This window comes from Triplophysa rosa, linkage group LG17 (genome assembly GCF_024868665.1).
Source record: "Triplophysa rosa linkage group LG17, Trosa_1v2, whole genome shotgun sequence".
NCBI classification, from domain to species: domain Eukaryota; kingdom Metazoa; phylum Chordata; class Actinopteri; order Cypriniformes; family Nemacheilidae; genus Triplophysa; species Triplophysa rosa.
The window spans coordinates 20,632,255-20,658,654 of NC_079906.1; the positions used below are offsets into that span (position 1 = coordinate 20,632,255).

The window sequence follows — 26,400 nt, forward strand, 5'->3', positions numbered from 1 at the left end:
TCATTAAGATTTTTCTCATCCTAAGAAAACAGATTTCTCCAGGCCGTCTTCTGCTTTGGTGTACTCCAGGTAGGACTGGAAGTATTGGCTCTTATACCGTGGACTGTTCCTCACGTATTCCAAATATTCTGGAGTTCCGGGGCAAATAACGTTGTCTGCGAGCAGGACAGAGCCTTTTTTAAGCAGACCGCAGTCCTAAAATGTAAAAGACCAAAGTTGTTATAAGTTTCTAAGTAAACAACCGTGTATTCTGGGCTTCTTACCTCTAGAAGTTTAATATCTGGAAGATAGCGATCTTTCCAGTGGTCCAAAAACACAAAATCAAAAGATGTTATTCCAAATTGTTCCTTGATTTTGGGGATCAAATCACCAGAGCCTCCCTCAACTAAAGTAACCTTTAAAAAAACAGTAAAGAAACATTAGTGTAAAACCAACTGTTCAGTATTAATATGTGCACATTATATGAAAAAATATTATGCATTTTCTTACAGCATCTAGTTATACTGTTGGTGTCTATCGCTTATTGCTCCCTGAACTTCCTGGATCAAAACTTTCACTTTGGATAAAAGCGTCTGCTAAATGTAAAAGTAAGTGTAAAGTCATGGGTTTGAGTTGCAATGTGTATCTTGAATGTAATTCAACATTACTTTGGTTGAAAGTGCCGAATGCCTAATGTACATATATTTGGATTAAATAGCAAGATATTTCCAAGATGATATCTTGACTCCAGCTATACTGCATATACTTTAAAATAATAAGCAGTGTACAGTATATACCTTGAGTATTCTGAATGCTACCAGCTGTTTTCTCTCTTACCTTGTTCTGAAGTCCAGCGTGGGCGATGATCTGCCGTGCGACGGCAGCGTAGGCCGGGTTGAATTCAACAGTAATGAGTTTAGAGCCAGGAGACAACAGCCGGGCGATACGAACAGTGGAATAACCGCAATACGTGCCGAGCTCCAGAGCCGTGCTGGGATTAACCTCGCTCACCACTGAATCCAATATGGGCCCTTCAGAGACACACAGATGAATTCAGATCAATGAGGTGGCTAATGGTGTAGTCGAAACGTCATTAGGGCCTTTCTGCCCCATTAGCAGTTCTGTGTCATCATTTAATAATCACTGCCTGTTGTTAGATGAAATTGAGCTGCTAATATGGAAAAACCAATCTACATCCTTTTGTATCATGTAATGGCCCCCAAAGAAAGTATTTGGACACTTGAATGTCATTCTATTAGATCTGCTTCCCAAACCTTTTACAATATGCAATGAGGTACAACCCGATTGTTTTACAAAATCATACAATTTTGAATACAATTTTAGATGATTTATAAGAAGCGTGTGCTCGAAGCAACTCATTTTTCCACTGACTTTTAGCCAACTTGTGTCAAGGTGATAATAATAAATATATTTTATTCTAATAAAGTAAGAATAGAAACAAATGAGACAATTTATAAGATACGTGAAGAATATGGATATATAAAATGAATGTAGACTAGTGATAAATAATCTGGTTTGATGAGAAATGTTTTAATTCATATTGAGATCTTCAATAATATTGACTTTTGATTGCAGACTTGGCAAATCTGAGCTCAGTATGTGTTGCGGTCTCTTCTGAAACTCTAATGGAGACAATTGTGAGATTTCTGTTCTATCATTAAGAAAATATCGGAGACTAAGCAAAAGTTTCCATTTGCTCTCCATTTGATCTCATTGATGTCTAAGAGAAATTTCTGCGATATTAAAGAGATCTCATCTGTGATTTATATGTTTTAACTCACCTGAGACTCGTTTTAATTCATGTAATGTGCGGAACAGAATGGATATCAAAGAATTCAGGAAACTCATCTGAAATGAATCTATCCCATAATGCATCACTGCATCTGACTGTGACGGTTGTGCCTCGTGCACGCACGTACATGCAACACGTGTGCAGCCATGCGGAAAGCATGCACCAAAAGACTGCCATCATATCTCATTGAGAACAACATGCTGTGAAAAGCCTCACAGCCATTTACTCAAGAGCGCATTAGGGATATATTTGGGAAAGCATCAGGGTGAGAGAATCAAAAGACATTTCGGAAAGATTGGGAGACTGGTACCTTTATCGTCGCCCACATTCATAGCCCACTCTTTGTGTCTGCAGTAGTAGTCAATGGCTGCGATGACACTCTGGGGGTCTCCTTTTGTGGCGTTCTTCTGAACAGCTTTCAACATGCGCTGCAGTCATTCAGGAGAACAATACTGAGACTCCAAGATAAAAATACAACTAACTAAAGTCCATTAATTATTTACTCTGGCTTTCAGAAGTTTACAGCAATCCAGTTTTTTACAATCAACAGTTCCTTACAAAACATGTCGGTGATGATAAATGTAATGTGCCGAATGATAATACAGGTACTTTGATATATCTTGGTACTAATGATTGGTATATTTTATTACTTTACCATGTTGATGTTCCAAAAAACCTAATACAATTATTTGCTGCCATGGCATATGTAAAATCTGGTAATACTATAGTATTTTGTCAGTGCTGTCTTTGCATCCTTGTCATAAAAAAATCCGCATAAATGAGCAGTAATGTAAGCAGGGGTCACCTGAGGTCGTGATAATCCTGTCAGGATGTTGAGGACCCGCTCAACGATGACATCGTGCCAGATGAGGGCCAGCCAGCCACTGTTCTGCACAGCTGCAGGGATCAACCATTTATACAGGACATACAGCACAGCTGCTGAAACCGCAGCCACAGCCAGCACATTCAACAGCATCCTTAGATTGGAGACAGAGAGAGCGAGTGTGAGGGAGGGAGGCTTACATGGTCATTTACACAATAAATGATGAAGATTAGCATAAAAAAGCAGGTGAAACTTATAAAAAAGCAAAGGGAAAGTTCACCTTCAAAATGAAAATTCTGTCATTATTCACTCACCCTTTTGTCTTTTCAAACCTATGACTTTTTTTTCCTTTTGCAGAACACAATAAAAGAGACATTGAAAATGTTGATAACAGAGAACCGTTGGTCCCCAATGGGGACTCCCCATTGACTTGCATTGGTTTTGTGTCCATACATTAGAAGTAATTTTTTAGAATAGAAGTCGGTTTTTGGTCACCAACATTTTTCAAAATATCTCCTTTTGTGTTTTGCAGAAGAAAAAAATCACATAGATTTCCTTTTAAAATGACAACAGGGTGAGTAAATGATGACAGAATTTTCATTTTGAAGGTGAACTATTCCTTTAAGTTTTATTTCTGAATATGAATGATGAAATTAGCCCTTTTTCAGTACCATTAGGATTTGTTTTACAATAAGGCTGTGTTGGTTGACATTAGTAAATGTAACATGAACTAAAAATGAGCAATATGGTTTCATATTTTAAGCTTTAGTCTTTGTTAATGTTAGTTAATTCCAATACAATTGTTTATGTTAAATAATGTAAATAACCGTAATAACTTTTGATTTTCAATATGCTAAGGTTGATATGAACTAAGATTATGAAATGCTGTGGATTGTTAGTTAATGTTAGCTAATGCATTAAAGTTAACAAATAAACCCATACAGTGAAGTGCTACCGTTTGCATGATCTGACATTACTTTCTTGAAACGAATTAGCATTAATGGTCCGAAAAATCACTTTCCTAATTCAATACACAATATGGGGTGAAATATGACCCAGACCTTTTTTTGTGATGTTCCCCAAAGCACAAAATCAAAAGTGATTTTCAATACAAATGTCACCTAAACCCAATGAAATACAACCTTTGGGCTTAAATTATTGATTAACTTGCCGCACCTGTGTAAATACCTCAAGATGTGACAATAAAGTGCAAGACGACGACATCATCATCATAATATGTATCATCAGCAATAATGTTCAAGCTATTAAAACACAATCAGTAACACAACACAACAATTACGCACTGCATGGAATAAACAAACAAACAAAAAAAGAATGGGAGGGTTAACACCTTCTCGATGGTTTAGAACACTCCTTCCATTCACATTTAAATGCTGTAGTCTTAGAAAACAGTGTTTATTCCTCAACCATGAAAGAACTGGCCACATGCCCGGAGAAAGGAAATGAACGTCTTCATCCCAACGGTTGATTTATCACTTACACAAACAGAGCATGCTTTGTAATTACTGGCAAATTGATGATTCCGAAATTTTTATGTACGTTTTCCCTAGCCAACTTTTTATGCCTTCATATTTATGGCTGATCCTTGGAAGTCTTCCAGACTTTGTATACTATAGTAGCTTTCTTAAAGTTCTTATCATCACTAGGTAAAGCATTGACTGCATATCCAATAGTAAATGTCTACACACAGTATATAGGAAATCAATACAGTGATCTGAAGAACCTACAATGTAACATCAAGAACATTTTTGAATTCGGAACAACCATGCACAGCTCAAAATGTTGGAAGGAGATATTAATCCTATTAAGAATGTGACTGAAGCGCATAATAAGGACTGCAGGTCGTGCTCCGTGTTTCAGGCAAACACAATGGGGTGCTCATGAGAACTCCAAGCACGATCCTGGAGACACACAGTGGTGACAGTGGGGGCCTTTGCGCTGTCAGTGCCAGCTTAAATTAAAGATGGTATCACCGCCCAGACCTGCAACTGCAAAAAGAGCTAAACAGAAGAGGATTGCAACACAAAACGACAGACGAGTCTCTCTGTTTTACAGCTTCTGTTCTGATACAGCTGCTCCTTCGCACGTGTTGATAGAAGAGCCGTTATTGATCGCACGGCCTGCCAACGACGAGTGGACTTTAGATTTAGATTACTAGGACGTATGCATATTTAACTATCCTGGTGTGGTGCTGATAATGAAAGACTTTAGTATTGTGAAGTGTTAATGCAATGAGTAGTTAACACTCAGACATCACGCTCACATGCTGTGTGCTGAATGTGTTATAAAGAATCATGTTCATTTGTGTATAAAGTGAACGAGACACAATAACAAGAAAGGACTGAAATACATAACAAATACATTCAAATATTTACAGCATGCATTCATTCATAAGGCAAACAAAGAACAATCTGTTTTGCAATATTGTGTCAAACAAAATCCATAGCCGTATCTTACTTCCTATTGAAGGTGTCACACAGATGAGCTTCTCTTTTCCCTCGCACTCCACGTTGCTTATTGCCTTTTCTGTGAACAAGTCTTTCTTGTTGGTCTCTCTCTCTACCTCTCTCCCCTCCCTCCTCTAGTTGCTCTATCTAACCCGTTCTCCTGCTAAGCCTTGATATGTGCGGAGAGTTATGTGCAGCTGGAGAAAGACACACGAAGCACACACATGTATATACTGTATATATAAATACATACAGGCAACTAAACAACATATAGGCTCTTAAGCACACGCATGCACAGTTACAGGTCTGAACCTGAGCCAAATGGGCTGAGTTTTAAATCCTCCTTTAGCCAATCATGCCGTAATCCCTCTCTAGCATTCTTCCACCCCCTTCCTGCCTCCCTCTTCATATTTTTTCCCATCTCTTCTCCTCGCTCCACCCCGCTACCTTCCACCCCTCCACACACACACACATTGACGAATGGATAATGCTGACAAAAGAGGGGCCTCCGCATCAACCCCCTCCAGCATATGCAGGGATGTCTGGAGTTCTTTAGAACGTAGCATGTTTTCCTGTAACCCCAAAGACGATATTTTGGTTAGATTGCTGAGTTTTTAATTATATATAATCAACAATATATGAAGAGTGTGGTTCCAAAATGAGATAACTCCGTTTTTAAACATTTTCAAAAATCATGTTTTTCATTGTTATCATGGTTTTTTGAGTGTTTTATTGTGTTAGCCGTATTTTTTTGTTATTATGGCTTAAATCAAAACAAACCAACTGCAGTTTGATTGATATTAATTGGAATGCACAATAAAAAACATGATTTTTGAAAATATTTAAAAATGGAGTTTTTCATAGATGTGTGGTGAATTCATTGCATAAAGCAAATAGGAAGATTAATTTGTCTGTCTACTTATTACATGATCACATATTTTGGAGATTCAAATGTGCATGCAGAATTTCAGTACAAATTAAGCGTTGGAAGCACAATGTTCCAAAACCACATAAATGTCACATTTTATTTATCCCATCAGAAGGGTGTTCAAGAGAGAGAGAGAGAGAGAGAGAGAGAGAGAGAGAGAGAGAGAGAGAGGTTACATATCCCAAATGTTCTCTCCTGCCTACATGTCATTCTCAATCTAAATCATCCACACACACGCCCCCGCACAAACACAATGATGCTTCTGTTTCTTTCCTCCACACACAGGTATACCAGAGCTCCAGCGGAACGCTGTTCTACGCTCAATCTAAATCTCAACTGCGTATTAATGTCACTCTTGACATATTAAAGATGGGGTAACATGCTATTTCATGCATTCTGCCTTCTTTACACTTAAACGTGCTGGCTTCTCATGCTTAACATGGTCAACATGGTTAAAAAACAAGTTGGACGAATGATGTAATATTTCTGTGCTCGATCCACTCCCCCAGCACTTCAACTTGCCTCGGAAAGTTTTTTATAAGTCTGAATCCCTGTTTCGTAACAGGGATACTATTATTTTCATCGGCCATTCTCCCGGAAAAAGCACGCCCACGTGTCATCCAACGAGCGAAAGACCACGCCCACGCTCGAGCGTGAGAGAAAGACCACACCCATGCGTCAACCAGCCACAGCACGCCCATCAATGCCGCTTCACTCGGCTGACGGAAGTTTAGCTGTGTTTGTTTGCTCACTGCATTTCGGTGATGAATGTTATATAAACGGTGGATATAACGCTGGATTTGGAGATCGTTTGAAACAGATAGATGGTGCGGTCTCAGCGCTAAAAGAAAAAGATGGCGGACATGAACCGCACGCGGTAAGTCAAACTACCTCATACGTCTGTGTTTTGTTGGCAATCGGCGCGTACGTGCATAATGTAAACAACACGAAGGGATAATGCGATGACGTATTGTGTGTTCGTGCTGTAGTTCTGCCCCCCTCCCCGCCCGCCTCCAGCTCGTCTTTTTCCGGAAATAATCGTACAGCTGTATCTCTCTTTTATAAATTTGATCAAACTAAATACTCTTCAAAGATACGAAGTATGCAATACTACTGTATGGGTACTCAAGATTAATATGATATTTGCAGAACTGCGTGGGTTACCCCATCTTTAAACACTTGAAATGTGACTGTACTAACGAATGCAACACGTGCGAGCATGCGTAAGTGTATTTGTGTTCATTTAATTCCTAATGACTGCATTATTATTCACAGCATCATTGTTTTTAATTACAGCACAATCATAAGCAGTATTAATAAGCTTGAGATTTTAAAGTCACCTGACCTGGCTGAACAGTGGCTACTGGTGGCCACGAGATGCATTTTCAAAACTGTTCTGTAAATCAAGACAAGGTCAGATACACAGCCTGCCCTTGCCAATGGCTAGTGTTACATATAATTAAGAATACTTGATCGTATGGTCGTATAAAATCAACACACCTTTGTGCTTTGCATGTATGCTGGTCAAATTTATTTAGATCAAATTTATACAACATTGTGTGTATTAAAAAAATCCCTTTAATAATAAGAGTTGCTTGGTTGGTGACAGTTCCAATGAGCTTTAATTTTGCAATCATGTTTCGTGCACAGAATCCAAATTTCCTGGAATTTCTTTACTTGTGAGGTTAAATAATGTAATGTAGAAAATGAACAAAAGAAATGTTCATTTGCACCCAAGGCACACTGACACAACCCCGTTCAGAGGGTTTCCAGTACCAAAGTTACTGCTGGGGGCTCTGATGCATGCCAGAGAGATGACTCACCGAGGGGCTCCACATCTCACACACTCTCTCCTCTAAACTGCTTCAACTTAGGTTTCCCCCCAGCTCTTTGAACCCATCCCTTTTAATTACAACATGAATTAATGTTTTTCACTGCAATTTTGAATTACATTTATATTCTCTAATAACCACACATGTTCACATAGCTAAATACACCGAAATTGTTTCCAAATATGTTTTGCATATAATTCTAATAGAATGGCACATTTTATTGCTTAGGATTTTAAGATGGTGAATCTGTGTGATTAAAACATGTAAATGTTAACTGATAAAACAGCACAATTATATTCTAATTTTTAAAACAGTCTAATCCTACTGCCTTTAACTGCTTAGCTATCTCTCCAAATGACAAACGAAAAATCTAACAGCTCAGCGTTACACACACAGGCTGACAGCATTGTGCAGCAGTCACTCCAACCGCCTCCCAGCCCCCCCCCCGCGCGCATTCTTCCTGAATGGTACAGTCCGCCTTGCTCGCACAGAATTCGGGTCAGTCCACTATAAGTCGGTTTTAATTTTGTGGGGGGGTATGCTTTTAGTTTACGTTCACGCTTCGCGACAGCAACGACGCAAACTACTAATCAACCCGATCGAGAATACATCACGATAAAACATCGATGCAACATACAACTATTCTATTTAAACAACCGTTATCACGCGTTCCTTCACCTCACCTAACAGCCCGCCGGGAGTGAGTGACTCCTCGCAGCTGCTCCGTCGCTTCCACGATCCACTCCACTCCGGATTTGACTAGGATAGGATAGGAACAGCTGCTGCAACGTTTTAGCAATTTCAGGAGGTAAGACACAGCCAGCAGCAGCGGAATATGAGGGCTCTGATAGAGTCGCTGGAGCAGCACTGGAGACCGGTGGAACGGCAGTAGAGGATCATGGCCGAGGACTATTGGGAGTGCACGGCGGATTCGGGATATAATTACTGCTGTTGAGATTAGACGATCGACACACATACACACACACAGGATTTCAAGTCCACGGGTAAGAAAAGCACATCAGAAATCCACCTGTTCCGCTTACACGTGTCATTTAAAGTCGAATAAACTGCTCGGTGCGTTAGATGAAGTGGATAATAATGGGCCGTTTCGAGTGAGTTTATTTGAGCCGGTGTGACCGAAATCCTGTTCGGCTCGGTTTAGAGTCTGAATGAAAACTCTCGGGACTGATATGGAAGATATGCGAAGAAAGACAAGAAAAGAGAGAAGGAGGGAACAGGACACAGGAAAAGACATTCCCGCATTCCTGTGCATGTTTAACAAACAACGGGAGTTGAATGTTGCTCTTTAAAGCCAGCTAACTAGCTAACCTGGCTAGCTTGTTTATGTGTGGTGTACAGTGGATTAGCCAGCAGTCTGGACACGATAAATGTTTAATTTAACCAACAGTGTTATTTTTATTTATTCATGGCTTGCCTGAAGAATTAGCCAGTCTTACCCTGAGGGAGGGAGGCATGTTTTTATTTAGTCATGGTGCGTGCACTTAAATGTCACATCTGAATAACGAAAGATGTTCATCTAAGTTTAGGTTAACCACAGGTTGTTTCGTTTCATATATTCCTATTTAAAAGCGCAATAGTGTCATTGAATGCCTATGAGAGGGGAAACATCGTCAGTGACGTATGTCATGTAATTTATGACAGCGTGACGCCACTCATTCAACACATTACGTGATGTTACATGAGTTTTATCATTGCCTTAATGTAGCCTTGAGTGATTGTTGGGCCCTTTGTCAAGTAGACCGTCCTGGTGTCTCCAGCAGGTGAATATACTTGTGGTTAAGTCAAGCAATAGGAATGGGGAAGAAAGGGGAATGATCCAGAACAACTTGATGAAAACACTTTGTCTGATCCTATAATGTGAGGTCAGAATCATTCTGGCGCCTCATATTTGACTCATTGCTTTTTCTGGTGAGATGGAGCGGCATGTTTGACAGTTGTCAAGAAGAGCCGCTCTGACTCAGCATTGGCATGTTGAAAGTGTGGGTGAACATTGGGTGGGTGGTTTAGAAAATATAATCATAAGGTTAAAAAGAGGCGTGATAGATGGATTGGGTTTTTAATTTTTTTTGTTCTTTTCTAACTAGCACAATGTTGTAGCACCCTTGCATTTGGTGCGGTAGATAACCGGGAGTTCATCGCACCATTTCATGTGGTGGTTATTGATTGCTTGAAGAGAATTAGGCTCTTGACCTTTTGACTTTTGTGTTGTGAGTAATTGGGTTTAAAGCAGGACTACCATAATTCCTGGGTATGTGTTTTGCTTGCGTAACCCGTAGACATTTTTGTTTAGCTTTGTGATCTTATACATTATTTTTGTTTTATTGTACATTTGCTTAAATGTACTCATCCCCTTTCCCATTTTTATGGTACTTGTAAATAGTAATCTTGTTAAAGGCGAGCAACAGTATTAGTGATGCATACTTTTTGGGGTAGGGGTTTGAACAAACCCCCTAAGTATTAAATGTTGGTACATAACTTCTTCCATTTGTGCTAAAATCTATAGACTAGAAAATCTTATACCACGGGGCTGTTGAATGCTTCATTCTGATTGGCTGACGAACGTTCGACGGGTGTGCATTATTTTTCAGTTAAACGCACACCTATGAAGGTGTTCCAGGTCTGCTGACCGCATTACAGTTCCATATCACTTCGCCAAGTTTAGCCTACTGTCCACCAGTGAATATGTATTTAACAACAGACAGGCAAATTCCATTGTCTGAGAAGAAATAACTATTAATATTTATGGACAGCATGAACATTTGAACAACAATGGCGAGAGCACTGTACAGGACTGTTCAGACGAAAAACTGAAGCATGTATCAAAGGTAACAGCAAACTACATGACACAATCAGCGGGTTAAAGATAAAACATGAAGCACAAAAATAACAACAACATCTTAAATTCGTCTGTGGAATGGGTAAACGGGACTTAAAACACGCAGGAAGCTTTCTATGCCACTGCGAGAACCGCAGCTGGCGCAGAAACCTCCATGTCACTTTTTTTTCTTACTTTTCTTATACGACAGGGGTGTTAAATACGACGAAAACAAATCAAATATAGATACTTGTCTTTTCACTCTCAGTGAAGCAAACGCGTGTGCACGTGCACTGTCTGTCTTCCTCTCGCTCTCGGAAAACTGCATATGCAGCTCAAGCACCGCCTTCAGATGAGATGCGTAAGAAATTAGTCCTACCAGAAAGAGCATTCCGGGACAAATACCATACAAATGTCTTGAGATAAAACATGGTAACAACGTCTTGTGGTATCGGAACAACGTCTTGTGGTGTTGTGACCGTGGTATAAGCGGAATAATTGACTCCGGTCCGTTCAATTATCGAAAGTTAATGCACACCCGAGGTGCATTACCACCTCGGGGTGTGCATTAACTTTCGATAATTGAACGGCCCGTCGTCAATTATTCCTTACATATATACTTGTAGTTTGGTCTTTTGACCTGGGCAACCAAGCCACCATAGCAAGCCTATAGCATGCATGCCTCACTCACGTTTTAGTTTGAAATATCTCTCAGAAATAAAGTGATTACTGTTCTGTGTGAGAACGGGAGTACGCCAATGTATCTCGACAAATTACAGCGTCCAATTAAACAGAATTATTTCCAGACCTGCCATGTGTCACCAGCTTAATAATATTGATGAAGTGCTGCAGTGTACAGACATTTTCCAGATTACTTTTCAGCCACAACAGAGAAATGACAGCATTTGCGCTCAGAGCACTGTCTGAACCTGGCGTTCCAGAATCAGTCCCTATGAAGGTCAACCCCGTCACCGTGTCACCTTGTGTTTGGATGCGTGTCAGTCTGTTTGGAGGCCCACGGCCAGCACGGACCGATGCTTTGTTTAATGCCTGGCCTGTGTTGTCCGAGACGAATGACTTGTTTGACAAATGGTGGATTTGATATGATGTTTTGCAGAAAACAGACTGCCATCTACCGCTTGGCTGGGCAGGTTTGTACATCCGTCCACGTGAGCGAAGGTGCTTGTGCTCGCTCTTGATTCAACCAAGCTGTCAGTGTCAGCCGCCGGAACCCCGTGAAGCATGTATTGACCCGTGGAGTGGATAAATGAGACTCAATCTGTGCTGAATCGGTGTGGGGCAATTACAATAACATTGTGCTTCTGAAACCAAACCTTGTCCGTCTGTTTGTTGGACAGTGAAATGGCTGATGGTGCTGCGTTGGTTAGCACAGCACTGGTGTCACAGGCTTGATGCTTGACCACTGCGGGCAGTAATGAAGTGAGGGAGTCTTAAAGAATCATCAGCCCTGATTAAACACCGCTAAGATGCTCGCAAGAGCTGTGAGTGGCCCTTGACCTGGCGTAGACCGCTGCCGTACGCGTCTGGGGCCGCAATCACTTATCGCCATGGAGTGAATAAGTGGTGGAGGGTGAGCAGGTTAATGCTCGCGCATGGCCTCTTGTTTGTGTTTTTATCTATTACTTTTATTGGACAAGTAGATCCATTTTGTCGTTGCTGCAGATTTAACATGCTGCTTGCTCTACTGTTTACCAGTCGGTAACCATGGATCTCTTTTACCAGTTGAATTGTACACATTTTTTGGTGTGACCCATGACTAACAGTTTTTTTTTAAGTCAGGTTATTCAGAACTGTTTTTATATCTGTTTGCTTACCACCCTAAACTTATCTGATATTAAAATGGTTTGTCCTCATTAAATGTTATTTTTTGTTTTGGGTAACATAAATCAAAATGTTTTTTTCCAAAGCGTTCCATTACCCTGATTTCTATTTGACTCTGTTTGTTGAAACGGAATAATGTTGTGATAAGCAAAGGATGTTTAAAAGGCTCGCTTGCTCTCAGACGTGCATATTTGTGCCGTTCATCCCTCAGGGAAAAAGGAAAAACTGCGAACTATTTCAAGAATTTTAACTATCTGTAGTATTTTTGCTGTTAGCCTTTCCACAGTTTGCCTCAGAGTAACTTACCGACCTTTGATCTTTTCATTATGTAGCACCTCAGGCTTTAGATTGAGATGACATGACTGATGTATGCTGTTAAAACTAGAAAAAATAAAGCTCACAGAAAATATGAAAATTAGGCCTACTTTATAACAAACATATTTCCCCCCAAAATGGAAATTATTTCATTCTTTTATTCACCCTCATATCATTCCAAACCTGTAAGACTTTCTCCTGCAGAACACAAAAGAAGATATTTTGAAAAATGTTGGTAAGCAACGTTGGAGCCATTTGACTTATGAACACAAAACCTCTCAGACATTTCTCAAAATATTTTCATTTTATTCCAGATTTTGTATAACATAAGGGCTAAACAAATTTACGTCAGCATTTTTATTTTTGACTAAACTATCCCTTTAAATGCAGTTTACTGTCAAGACAGGTTTTAAGACTATATGTTATTTGTTTTTCTTGAAATCCTCGTGTGATATATATACACTTCTTTTTCTATATCTTATATAGTGCATTTTGATTTAATTCATAGTAGCTGTTGAATTGGTTGTTAACATCATAAATAACAGGCATTTAAGTAGTTTTACTTTAAGCCGGGGTCAGACTGTACGATTTTGTGCTTTCCCAGACGATAGATGACAACCGTGGCATTTCTGTGGTCGTGGCTCCTAAACGCCGGTCAGTGAGAGAGATTGAAAGACAGCCGTTCTCAGGGTCTTGCGATCAAATACAGCTTGCGATCATTTTCTGGCAGTGTCATAAATTTAGCTTGATCGTACGACCTACGCCTACCGAATAGCCAATAAAAATGCAAAGTGAAATGACGTATTGATCAACAATACATGGCAATAAAAGTTAATTTTTTAAAAGATAATAATATTGCTCTCTTTCGCTGCCACCTCTTCTTTTTTCCCCATCACACATGAAAAGCACAACTGCTAAAGTGTGATTCATGTTGCTGTGTTTGTTTACAATTTGCGCACGCTGATGACGTTTTCTAACTTGCGCCGTAGCCTAAGATTCAGGAGGTGTCATCATCGTACAGTGTACATGCATGTCTTACCCAGTGTGACCTGTCATGATATTACAAGATCGCCGAAATCGTCTGTAACAGGCTTTAAACCTATTAAACCTGGACACAAATAAAAGAGCCTGTGAACTTCTGTCACTTGTGTCATAATGTTAAATCTCGTTTAGTGTGAACCGTGATTTCTTGCTGCCCTGGAAACTTGTGTTCCTGCGCTCGAGTAGGATCCCGGCCTGATGCATCTAGATTAGTGGGTCACCTTAGATCGAAGGACGCAAAGCTTGGATTTGTGCTGGAGATTGGTGCTCATCTTTTTGCCAAACCATGAGATTAACCGAAAGGAAAAGCACAACCTTCTGGCATTTTGGCTGTTTCTGTAGAGAAGCTCCAGTATTTCCCAAAAGCATTGAGTTTTTTTTGTGTAAGTGTTTTAGTCTGTTTTTCTCTCTGTATTTTGAATGGAATATTTGTGTACTGCATACTACATACTGGTCAGTGTATACTGCATACATTTATTAACAAAAGTGTGCAACAAAAACCAGCGATGAATGTTTCAAACATGGTTTGTATTGTGACATGAGCTCAATATGTTGGCGGTTTAGTTCAGTATGTCTTGTACAGTTGTTTTTCTTAATGTTGGTCTTAATGGTTGTTTCGGCAAGTCTTGCCACCTGATTAAACTACAAATACTGCAAAAATGCAATGATGGTATCGGGTAGTATGGGATGCCATTCCTTGCCTTACTTTTTTATTTCGTTTATTTATTTTATTTCTCAGAATGAGTCTTCATGGTTAAAATCTGCTGTTACATGATCTTTAACTTGCATTAGCGTCTGTCTGCTTTCCCCACACAGACTCCTAGACGTTTTTGAAGTGTCTTAATGGAGTTCATCGTGCAATTATTAGCATGTTTGCTCTGCAAGAGCGTCCCAGTTGGATTGCTTGCATTTCCGGCCTAAAGACCCTGGAATGTAAAACGTCTGCACTCTGCAAGCGCTCGATTTATAAATGCAAACGTTCACACATGGAATGATGAGTGTGAAGACAGTGTTGCTGATGTGAGTAATTAAAGTTGGCTTGGGTTATTTGTTTATTGTAGGTGATACCACTCGCTATTAGACTCATCTAGTGTTTCTCACTTGATGTGTTCTCCGTAGAGCGTCATCCGTTCCAATAACATTCAAACGCCCTATGAAATAAACAGATTTGTCCTCTGAATCACCTCCCTGCTTTAGACCTGCTCCAAGCTCGTCTTGACACGTAATTGCGTGTTGACATGTGTGTTGACTGGGATATTTAACGTGCATTGCGCTACAGATGATTTGTTCACTGGTTACGGAACATGCCGCACTTAAAGGCGGGGTAACCGATTTCAGAATTATGCTTTAGACAACTGAGTCGGCGGGCCGAGTACCAAAACAACCTTGTAGCCAATCAGCAGTAAGGTGCACAATGCACAGGACAGACATTAGCCGAGCGCTGACGAAAGCGAAAGATGGGGGTAGGGGTGTGTTTGTTTTGGTGATTTGAACATCAAAAACTGCTAAGAGAAATCGGACACCCCGCCTTTAACGTCCTGATGTTGTGTTTTTATGTCTACAGGGCGCTTAAACAGTGGCAGCCCCTCCACCCCCTTCATCTCGTCCCCCCCTCCCCCCACTGATGGACCGCATGAGGAAGATCAAAAGGCAGCTGTCCCTGACGCTGCGAGGGGGTAACAGCGGGGACAAGACCATGAACGAGACCATCAGCTCTCAGGACACAGGAGCGCACAGCGATTCCGGTACGGTAACGTGTCGCAGCGAATCAACGGAGGCCACACTTTATCGTAGCACACAACTGTGTTACTTAGTAGAGTCGTACAGTAGAATGCACAACATAATACATTCAATTTAAATTAGATGCACGTCGCTAACAACAGAGCACAGAAACGTGTATGCATTGTATTGTGTTACAGAATTGCAAAGAAAGCTCAGCATCTTTCCACAGAATCTGCTCGCCTGTTATTCATAAAATTCTTTCCTGGTGTATTTCCTCATTAAATATTTTGCATAATCTGTACACAATTAACCCTGTTTAAATCCATCCCCTTTATTTTGCCTCTCATTGGACCTCATGTATAAACTTTACATCGATTTCATCCGTAAAGGGACAGGTCACCCGAAAATTATAACTCATTTTCAAAAATAAAAAATGACTCGCCCTCTTGTCAGTTCGAACCTGTATGACGACTTCCGCAGAACACAAAATAAGATATTTTGAAGAATGTTGGTAACCAAACAACAGCGTTTCTTAATTACTCCTATTGTATGGACACAAAACCCATGCAAGTCAATGGGGCAAAATATCCGACATTCTTCAAAGTATCTTCTTTTGTGTTCTGCAAAAGAAAGAAAGTCATACAGGTTTGAAATGTCAAAAGAGTGAGTAAACGATGACAGAATTTTCGTTTTTAGGTGAATTATCCCTTTAAAGTGTGCGTATGCATCGTCAAGAGTGTCCGTGTGGTATGTGCGTAAAAGTTCCCGATATGTGCATGGAGAATTAGACGTTTACGCATCGGGCCTAGTCACTGCAGAAAATATGACAGCTCGGCGTGCTTATCAGCGTAATGACCCAAGTATGATGTCGTTTTGATCGGCATCGCCGCAATGTAAATCCTTTCTTACATATATTGGGACGTGCATGAAAACTTAGATGCATGTAATATTTCCAGCATTCATAACAAGTGTGTGTGTGTGTGTTTGCGTGAGTGTAAGGGCATCCTTGTCGGCGTGACTAAAAAGAGCTCATATTCAGCGCCATCTGTACAATCTGTTCCTGTGTTTTTATGTAATGTATAGAGAAATTTGCCAGAATTGTTGCTTATGCTTTAGTCTGTCAACATCGGTATTATGTGAATTACAAGTGTTGTAATTTTCAGTGTGTTGAGTAAAAATGTTTGTTAAAATGCTAGTTTTATCCCTATGCTTATGGATTAGGCCGATATCTTGACTTCAGCTCTACCCGACTGTAAAGTTGGAACGGAGTAGCTTTGAGATTTATTTAGCATTTACTTTATAGCTGTGTTTCTTAGATGGAGTTTTGGCGTCACTGCTGTGTTGACACAGAATTTACAGCAACTTACAATTTACAGAGTGTTGCAGCAGTCGTTGTAATACATTTGAGAACAGTCGATTGGTGTAGTTCTTTCAATGAATCACTCAAACGACTCTCACATTCATTCTCAAAGCGATTACTAAATTAACTTCCGAGTCATTTTCTGACAATGTTAGTATGATTGTGAAAAATTAGCTTATGAGTATGTCAGCTAGGTCTGTCACAATACAGTGACACAATACACAATACTTTTTTACAAACGATCAAATTCACAATAACCAATCTATCTGAAGTTTTTTATTTAAACGTTTTTTTCCGTTTTGGCCAATGAATTCCACTAAAAATACGAGTGTTGGGAGGCAGAGAGAGAATTTGTAACCAGCATTGTGGCCCTTAAAGATTGCGTATTACAGGCAGTTTCTGCCAATCTCATTTTAATCTCGAGTGCCTATACAGTAGTATTGCAAACGTTGTATCTTCGAAGAGTATTTAGTTTGATCAAATTTATAAAAGAGAGATTATTTCTGGAAAAACACAAGCTGCTAGAGGTGGGACTAGTGGGGAGAGTTGGATCGAACTACAGCACGAGCAAGCAATACATCATCACATTAATCCCTTTGTGTTTTGTACATTATGCACGTACACGCCGATTGCCAACAAAACACAGACTTACGGTGTGCAGTCCATGTCCGGCATCTTTAAGCACTGGGACCGCGCCATCTATCAGTTTCAAACGATCTCCAAATCCATCCTTATTCCACTGTTTATATAACATCCATCACTGAAATGTCGTGAACAAACAGACACACATAAACTTAACTATTGCAAGAGCAACGAGCCGCAGCGCAGCCCATCTTGACGCAGCGCAGATAACCTTGATGATAAGCGGGTCTCGCTCGTCGGTTGACTCATGGGCGGGCTCTTTCTTTCGCCTTGCCGTGCTTTTCCGTGCTTTGGCCAATAAAAGGAATATTTCGGGATCCAGAATTATAAAAAACTTTCCGAACCAAGTTGGAGTGCTGTGGGAGTGTATCAAGTACAGAAATACTACGTCATACGTCCAACTCTTTTTTAACAAGTTGACCATGTTAAGCATGAGAAGCCGGCACGTTTAACAGTGTAAAGAAGTCAGAATGCATGACATAGCACGATAGCCGATCTTTAAGAAAACTTGTTAAATGGGTGTATTTCCACTACCTACCAAGTTTAAGTGTCAAAGTGACACCCAGTCTACTACCAGACGCGTGCCACACGACACGACAAATTCTTTAAGAACAAAGCATTTGTCGCGTTGATTGCACCACATCCCGCGTGGACAAAATTCGTCGCATCGCATCGTGCCACTCGCGTAGGGTGTGATACTGACGCTGAATTATTTACAATATTGTCGTAGGTTTATTGGTTGCACGAAATCAAAGATCCCAGTTAATATCGATATATATGTTAATGTTAGCAAATGCAATGATTATCAATTTGATGAAAGACATTAAAAACTAATTTGTAAATAAAATTGTAAATGGCATATAAGTATAATATTTTACATAAATAACGTACAACAGTGAACCGTGCCTTGGTCAGTGTATGGACTCAACCGGGTTTTTTCATCAAACACAGGAAGAGTTATTCAGCCATTAACTGCTTACATTTGTCATTCAATGCATACATTCACCTCTTCCTCCCTCCTTGTTGCCTGCCAGTGTGGTTTGGAATGAACAAAAAAACGTTAAAGCACTGCATCAAACCATCCAAATGAGTTTAAAAGCAAACGTGTCCATCAGATCCAAGGGCTGGCTATGGCTCCTGAGCTCCTGTCTCCTGCCTGCTCTTTACCCCGTCTGACCAATCAGCATGTGTTTTCCAGCATGGCTCCCCATCTCAGGCTAACCGCACCGACCGATTCTGCTCATCTCTTAAATCCGACAGTTTCAGCGAAACAGCTTCAGTTTGACATCTATCTCCATAACCGTCTCACCTTAAGCTGGTGCTAATAAAATCATTATGCATTACATGTGAAAATAAATCCACATAATGACCTCAAAAATCCATCTCTTTCTTTTGTAGTGTGTTCTGGCATTTCTCCAAACCATGCAACATTTTGAAATGCATTTGGCTTTGATATGCTGATGAATCGATGCCCTTGTGTGTCGTTTTAATCGCCGCCACAGCTTGGAGTACCATTAGAAACAATTAACGGCAGCCAGATGACGAATTTATCTGTGTTGTTGCTCAATAATTGAAGCCCTTGTTCTGAAGATGTTCCTTGCAAATTCATCCTTAAAATTTCGGTTTGTTTTAAAAACTGAATGCATTGTTTCCCTGTTGATTTCTCTTTTTAATTTGATATTTCCTCTTTTCTTGTTTTCATCCTCTGATCTCCCCCAACCTTGTTTTTCTTCCTTATTTATTCTTTTCCTTCCTTATCAATCACACCCACCTTGTTACTCCATGACCACAACACTCATTACTAACCTACATATGTGTGTCTTTTCTATTCATCCTTATAATACGTTCATCTTTATTCATTCATTCCCTTCACTTTTCTACCCCCACAATTATGATTCCACTCACTCCCGCTTCTTTTTCTACATCCTACCCATAATGCATTATTCCATTATGCATCCCTCCACATCTACATTCTCCCCCGGCTCCTTCTCTGTCCTCCCCCCCCCTCCGTGTGTCCTACACCTCCCCTCTCCTCCCTCCCAGAGGCCATGCCAGTTGGCAACAGTGGTGGTCTGCGGGGTTCAGTGAGAGGTTCGGGGGGTTCCTTCAGCATGCACTCCCTCCTGCAGTCGTACAGCAGCGCTCTGCGCAGACCACGCAGCCTGGGCCGCAGTCTCAGCTCCTATCTCAACCACACCACGCGCCTCGGTACATCCACGCACACGCATGCACACAGAGGAGAGAGAGAGTGTGGTGTGTGTGTGTGTGAGGTTGCACAGTAGGGATGGGAATCGTTGGGAATTCTGGTTCCGGTTTAAATTACTTTCAGAATGATACATTTCTATTGGGGGTGTAAAGATATATTGTGCCATTTCATATTGCGATTAAGACATTTTTTAGATCAATATTAGAGAGCTATGGTGTTTTGTTGATAACATCTCGTGTGTTTAATCCTTTTGGTTGAGCTGATAGCATGTAACCTGTGTGTAGTATAATATTTAAAACAATTATTTTATTACTTTAAAAAGTTTTTCTCTTAATTCCTTTATTTTTTGTTAAAGTTCAGTTTGAGTTTCTCAATGACACTCGTGTATTTTTATTAATTTACACACAGAAAGTTTAGATAAACAGATTGTTAACGTTTGAGAAATAAATCTCTTGTTTGAAGGTTTAACTTTTAATTTTGTTGAATATAATATGATATTAATCGTGAACCCAGTATTGTGCATTGTATCGAGTTGAGGCGAGTGTATCGTTACACCTCTAATTTTTATCTATAAATCTACATCCATGAATTTATATATAACTTGCATATAAAACCGTGTCAAAAATTAAGAGACCATTTCAAAATCGTTATTTACCATTTATAGATATGTGTTTAATGATCATTTTTGTTTTATTCTGTGAACAACAAACAATATTTCTCCCAAATCTCAAATAAAAATATTGTTTCTATTTGCATGTATGTGCAAAAAATTAAAACTGGAGAAACGGATGAAAAGAAAATGAAAAGATGCTCTGTCTTTTTTCAGACCTCAAATACTGCAAAGAAAACAAGTTCATATTCACTTTTAAGGCATACAACAGTCATATTTCTACATTTATTTTGGAAAACTGAAAGCATATTTGCATTTTTATCACAGTTTTCACGTGTCTTGTCATGTTGTCAGTCTTTCACATCGCTGTTGGATGACTTTGTCACTCCTGAGGTTTGATTTTGTTGAAATTCAGCAGACACTGGACTGAAATGAACACAATACATCTAGAAATGCTGATAAAATGAACATTTGGAACGATCTATTCATTTTTGCCGCAGCTGTGTGTAGGGTAATTTATGTTAAATTTACATTTTCAGTTTAAAATTTTTATTTCAAAAAAATTAAAAGATGGGCTTACGCAGCCATTGTTATTGTAAAAATAAATCCGTGCTCTCCTCAGAAGTTCATTGTTGTGTATCGTCATGACTCATATTGTATATTTGTGGTCCATCTGCGTTGGCAGAAGTTTCAGAACTCTTCAAACAGAACCAAATCTCTTAAAATTCAGAAACGGAACCAGTACTGTATTTCCAACCCTATTGCACTGGGCTCACATATAATTCAGCATAGATATTTACTCGATTATACACGGGCAGACAGACGTTTGTGTGTGTGTGTGTGCGTGCGTGCGTGCGTGTGTGCGTGCGTGTGTGCGTGCGTGCGTGCGTGCGTGCGTGCGTGCGTGCGTGCGTGCGTGCGTGCGTGCGTGCGTGGAGAGAGAGAGAGAGAGGGATGGGATGGGATGGGATGGGGTGGGAGGTTGTGTTTTGCTCTAATGGGGGAGGATGGGGGCAGCGAGTGTATAAAGAGACTGAGATAATGACTTCTATTTTTTTCCTTTTGTGTGGGTACGAGACGCATCTCCTTTCACAGTAGTTTCTTACATGAGCTATGTTTTGATGTGTATCAAATAACCCTATCGAGAGAGAGAGAGTGAGATGAACATATAAATGTGTGAGAGATTCATTTGGGGAAAGTTGCAGCCTCACAGATTATACATGATTACTTTTCCTCTTAAAATGGAATGATGGATGGAGGTTTAAAAGTAGAAACATTATATTTGATTTATTCACTAAATTGCATCAGTAGCATCGCAAGAGTGACGTCAGCACGGGAAAGCCGATGATGCTTATGTGTGTGTGCTTGTAACTACAGAGATCGTCCATGAGGATGTGAAGATGGGTTCGGATGGAGAGAGCGATCAGGCTTCGGCCACGTCCTCAGATGAGGTGCACAGCCCCGTCCGAGTGCGTCTGAGAAACAACCCCGGCCGCAAGATTTCCTCAGAGGTACTATCATCTTTATTTTCAGGATGTAGGCAAAGAAATACACTGCACGGGGGGCTGGCTGTTTGTGACCAGTTTTTGGATTTGTTTGTTGGTAAGAGGGTGCCGCACAATAACCATTAGCTTGTTGGTTGCTATTGAACATACATCACTTGTGCATGACTGATGGTTCATTGTGGGTACTATAAATGCTCCACAGCATGGTAGCCATCAGTTGGATGACTCGCCTGCGGGCTGAATGTGTTATTACTGCTGTGGAGAGTAACAAAACCTCTAGGACTGAACTAATAATGCTTTCCCCCCGCCTCATTCTTAGGACATAAACAAGCGTCTTTCTCTGCCTGCCGATATCCGGCTTCCTGATGGCTACCTGGAGAAATTCAACCTCAACAGTCCGCTGTTTGACAAACCGCTCAGCCGAAGATTACGCCGAGTATCTCTGGTAATGCCTCTCCCATGTCTCTATTGGTTTGACCTTTTTTCTTCTTTCTGTACACTTTTATTTTTTGTTCTTACCTTTCCTTGGCTGTGTTCAAATAGTCTAGTGCTATTTGTCTTCTCAGATCTTACTGACTTTTCTTTATTCATTATTCATTATTTTGTAAGGTTGTAGAAGTACACAATAAAAAAACAGTGAAGATTAATTCTGGCCTCACTGTGTTCACATTTATTTCATTATGTGCAGGTTGAATCTGATTATAAATTTAAATCCGTGTCGTATTTCAGGTGAAAAACAACAGATTTATGTTCTCTCCAGCTGCAATGTGAATATTTTGTCTGGCTTTATCTCGTCTTTCTACCTTTTCTTTCTCCTGTTTTTATTGCCTGCAGTTCTTTTGCTCTCTCTCTCTCTCTCTCTCTCTCTCTCTCTCTCTCTCTCTCTCTCTCTCTCTCTCTCTCTCTCCCTCTCTTTGAGTGGTCTTATTTCTTCAGGGTCACATTATCAGAGCTTTGAAACCCTTACAAGTACTTTGTCTACTTTGTTTGTGAATGTACGGACAAGACACATTTTCACAGCATTTCTCACTGCTGTATTATTCGTTAAATGTGCAGAACCTCATGCAGAAATGCCCAGTTGATATTTATGACCCTAGTATGAACCAAGACATAATATTAAAATAAAAACAAGCCTTTTTAGCACTATTGCTTTTCATGACAATCACATTATTTTCTCCCAATTCTCATTACTGTAATGTGAACAAAATAACCTTTTCATGTAATGTAGTATAGTGATGGTAAATCCTGTCTGGACATTATTATAATTATAAAAATACTTTCATTATTATTAAACTTGGCATAAATTAAATCAGTACCGTAAATAACACAATTGTGAACCTAATACCGAACAGTTTACGTGATGTATCTTTTTCCCACATGACTTTTGGTAATTTTTTGGTAATCAAAATGGGATTTAAAAAAATAATAATTTACAGTGTAGTTGATGCAAGCCGGTTATCCAAATAGTTTATATAATCTGTATTTTCAGTGCTTTTTATTTTGGGGTGAAATGACACGTTTTGTAAGATTTATCCAGAATATCACATTCATGTTTTTACTGTAAATAAAACAAAACTAACTTGCCTCTCTCGTGTCATAACCCAGATCATGAGGTTGTTTAGTGCTGATCACACTTTGATTGTTCTCAGTTTATTTTGGGGAAGGATATTTTAGCTCATCTTCGCTGCATGGGTTACATAAGCTATGTCCAGACTGCGGCACTGGCGTCTGAAAATAGGAACAGTGTGATTTGGGCATCAGTTCGCAAACGGTCTAAATTGTACGCACGGTTGTGTTTTTTGTAATGCTGTTGTATTTGTGTTTGCAGTCTGAGATCGGTTTTGGGAAGTTAGAAACGTATGTGAAACTGGATAAACTGGGAGAGGTAATGTACAAGTCAACCACATACAAACGCAACATAAGTATGCTCTGTAAAGATATTTATTTGACATTGCATGTCTCCTTTAAAGAAAAGGCAATCCCATAATGCATTGCAATGGATCTGACATGGGGCTTTAGTTGAGATCAAATTTGATAATAAATAGTTGTATTTTGTAAATTGAATCTAATATTTTGTACTTTGCCTTAAAAGACTGCTGCTTATGTAAGCAATAGATGACAAGACCGCTCACCAAGTTTCCGAACAGAGCTTGTGTTTCCTTAAATGTCTCGGTTTGACATAAATGTGTTGGCAAATATGTCTCATCTGCTCTTTGACATACAGAACATTAGAAAGCAAAGTATGTTTTTTTCCTCAGGGTACCTACGCTACAGTTTATAAAGGGCGCAGTAAGTTGACGGATAACCTGGTGGCTCTAAAGGAGATCCGTTTGGAGCATGAGGAAGGTGCTCCATGCACTGCCATTAGAGAAGGTGAGATACAGACTCCCCCCAAATTACCCACAAGCTTGTGCATGACATTTGCACTCTTGTGTGTTAGATGAACCAGCAGACTTTGTCACATCTTCATTTCATGTTGTTTTTAAGAGTTTAATGATTTACCATAACGTACATGACATGTCAGCTTCCAGTCCGTGCACCCATCAGTGTGACATAATTCTGTTGTGTTAGCTTGTGTCTTTGTCAGTTTTCAGTGAATACCCACATAAGCATGTGGAGTTTTAGAGGTCTCTTGTTCAAAAGCTAATTTATCTGTCTGTGTCTCTGTAGTGTCTCTTCTGAAGGACCTTAAACATGCCAACATCGTGACTCTTCACGACATCATCCACACTCAGAAGTCTCTGACGCTCGTGTTCGAGTACCTGGTGAGTAACTTTTCACCTCGTGCTCTCTCACTTACTCGTACAACCATCAGCGTAGCTTAGGGGGAATGAACAGGAAACTCTTTTAGTCTGACAATTCTGTTTGGTGCTACTGGAGACAGAAATTTCACACTGCAGCTGAAGTACTTATATGTACATTTATTTATTTAGCAGATGCTTTTATCTAAAGAGACAAATGAGGGTGCCTTTAACATATAGGGCCCTATTGTACAACCGGCGGCAGGCGTGTCGCGAGTTGTTTTTTGCTAGTTTCAGTCTGATGCGGTTGTCGTTTTCACGTCCTGCGCCACGTTGTTTAAATAGCAAATGCATTTGCACCCATTTGTGCGCCCATGGGCGTGCTGGACTGAAAACGAGGTGTGTTCAGACCCATTGTTGGCACGTTGCTATATTTCACTGGCCAACTGAAAACTGGTCTAAAGTCAAAGGCGCAATATGTTTTTGGCTATTTAAAGGGCGCGTTAGTAATATGCGCCTATAGGCGGGTGCACAGCGCTCATACAATCTGCTTATTGCACACAGAGGGACGCGCAGCAGCACACAAACATGGCAAATATTAAAAATAAATGGACTGCGATGTAAAAGATTATTATTGTGTACATAAAGAAAATAAATCCGGCTTGTCCTGTAGATGGCCTGCTAATGCTCTTTAACCTTGCGCTCGAGCAGATGCGTTTCCTCTCTGGAGAAGCGTCGGGTCTTTGCTCTTGCAAATTCCGTCATGTAAATAGCGAATCCGCCATGGCACATGGGCGAATGGGAGATGAGACTTGGTTTACTGCACGTTTTGCCCAAAACACACCCATGATTCATTAAGAAAATGGGGACAACCCTTTTTAGACCATGCGCCTGGCGCGCTGACAGTTTATCCTGTTCTTAAACTAGCAGAAGTGGATTCAGAAACGGCCACTTGCGCTCTTGAGCCATGCGCTTTAGGCCATGTGCTTAGATTGTTAAAATAGGGCCCATAGTCTTAACAGTCGACACCAAGCATAGTACACAAAGCTACGTTATACGCAGTATATAGTTTAGTAATTGTAATGAGAAGCATTTTGCTGATATAAGTATCTGGTTAGAGAGGAGACGTTCTTGTTTTTCTGTTGCGCTTAATCCATGACGACATAATGCAGTGAAAAAATCTCCTTGAAAAAGTAGCTTGTTACTAATAAATATATTTGGGTTGTGTTACCGTCATACTACCGAAAAATGTTGTACATTTTAGTTGGAAATTGCCAACTAAATTTTCAATTTCACTAAACATTTATATTTTTGTTTTTTTCGTCTTCCATCTATTCTTTTCTCTATTTTTTTAGGATAAAGACCTGAAGCAGTATTTAGATGACTGTGGAAACTGCATTCATATGCACAATGTCAAGGTACATCCTCTACGACAAATATCGTTCATGTCTGTTTCTGCACACGAACATCAAAGATGCTGTTCTAACCTGCGTGCGTGTCTCTCTCAGCTCTTCCTGTTTCAGCTGTTGCGCGGTCTGAACTATTGTCACAGGCGCAAAGTCCTTCACCGAGACCTCAAGCCCCAAAATCTTCTGATCAACGATCGTGGAGAGCTGAAACTGGCTGACTTCGGTTAGTAAAATGCAAATGCAATATAAACTAGATGTGGATAATTTGCTCCAATGAGATTCGTGCACTATATTTTTAGACATCGCAAACTACTTTTATTTTGGGTTT

The 26,400-nt window shown here is 40.0% G+C and overlaps 2 protein-coding genes across 6 annotated transcripts in view; one reads left to right on the forward strand and one right to left on the reverse strand.

The window, feature by feature from the left end:
- On the reverse strand, positions 1-8,819 carry comta (catechol-O-methyltransferase a). Of its 3 annotated transcripts, XM_057355963.1 has the most exons (7): positions 5,396-5,510; positions 5,094-5,280; positions 2,598-2,769; positions 2,103-2,220; positions 817-1,010; positions 264-395; positions 1-195 (listed from the first exon to the last, which is right to left on the reverse strand). In XM_057355963.1, exons 3-7 carry the CDS (start codon positions 2,766-2,768, stop codon positions 16-18), a joined length of 795 nt encoding a protein of 264 aa, XP_057211946.1. In that variant the 5' UTR covers position 2,769; positions 5,094-5,280; positions 5,396-5,510; the 3' UTR covers positions 1-15. The 3 variants fall into 3 exon arrangements, with proteins under 3 accessions (XP_057211946.1, XP_057211944.1, XP_057211945.1); XM_057355961.1 differs by lacking the exons at positions 5,094-5,280; positions 5,396-5,510 and adding an exon at positions 8,527-8,819; XM_057355962.1 differs by having other exon boundaries at positions 5,094-5,510.
- cdk16 (cyclin dependent kinase 16) overlaps positions 8,732-26,400 on the forward strand; it is a 27,452-nt gene continuing 9,783 nt past the window's right edge. For 2 of the 3 annotated variants that reach the window (XM_057355957.1, XM_057355959.1), the window contains exons 1-10: positions 8,732-8,847; positions 15,442-15,622; positions 19,645-19,809; positions 21,795-21,928; positions 22,242-22,367; positions 23,751-23,807; positions 24,181-24,295; positions 24,593-24,687; positions 26,019-26,081; positions 26,172-26,295. In XM_057355957.1, the coding sequence (XP_057211940.1) occupies positions 15,502-15,622; positions 19,645-19,809; positions 21,795-21,928; positions 22,242-22,367; positions 23,751-23,807; positions 24,181-24,295; positions 24,593-24,687; positions 26,019-26,081; positions 26,172-26,295 (1,000 nt within the window). In that variant the 5' untranslated portion in view covers positions 8,732-8,847; positions 15,442-15,501. The remainder of the gene's footprint in view (positions 8,848-15,441; positions 15,623-19,644; positions 19,810-21,794; positions 21,929-22,241; positions 22,368-23,750; positions 23,808-24,180; positions 24,296-24,592; positions 24,688-26,018; positions 26,082-26,171; positions 26,296-26,400) is intronic. The other variant, XM_057355960.1, reaches the window with a different exon arrangement.

Coding starts and splice junctions, on each gene's coding strand:
- comta (XM_057355961.1), bottom strand. CDS start 8,819: ATGTGTGTCGATCGTCTAATCTCAACAGCAGTAATTATATCCCGAATC. Junction 2,221..2,597: donor CAGGATTATCACGACCTCAG/GTGACCCCTGCT, acceptor GAATGACTGCAG/CGCATGTTGAAAGCTGTTCA. Junction 396..816: donor ACGCTGGACTTCAGAACAAG/GTAAGAGAGAAA, acceptor GTTTTTTTAAAG/GTTACTTTAGTTGAGGGAGG.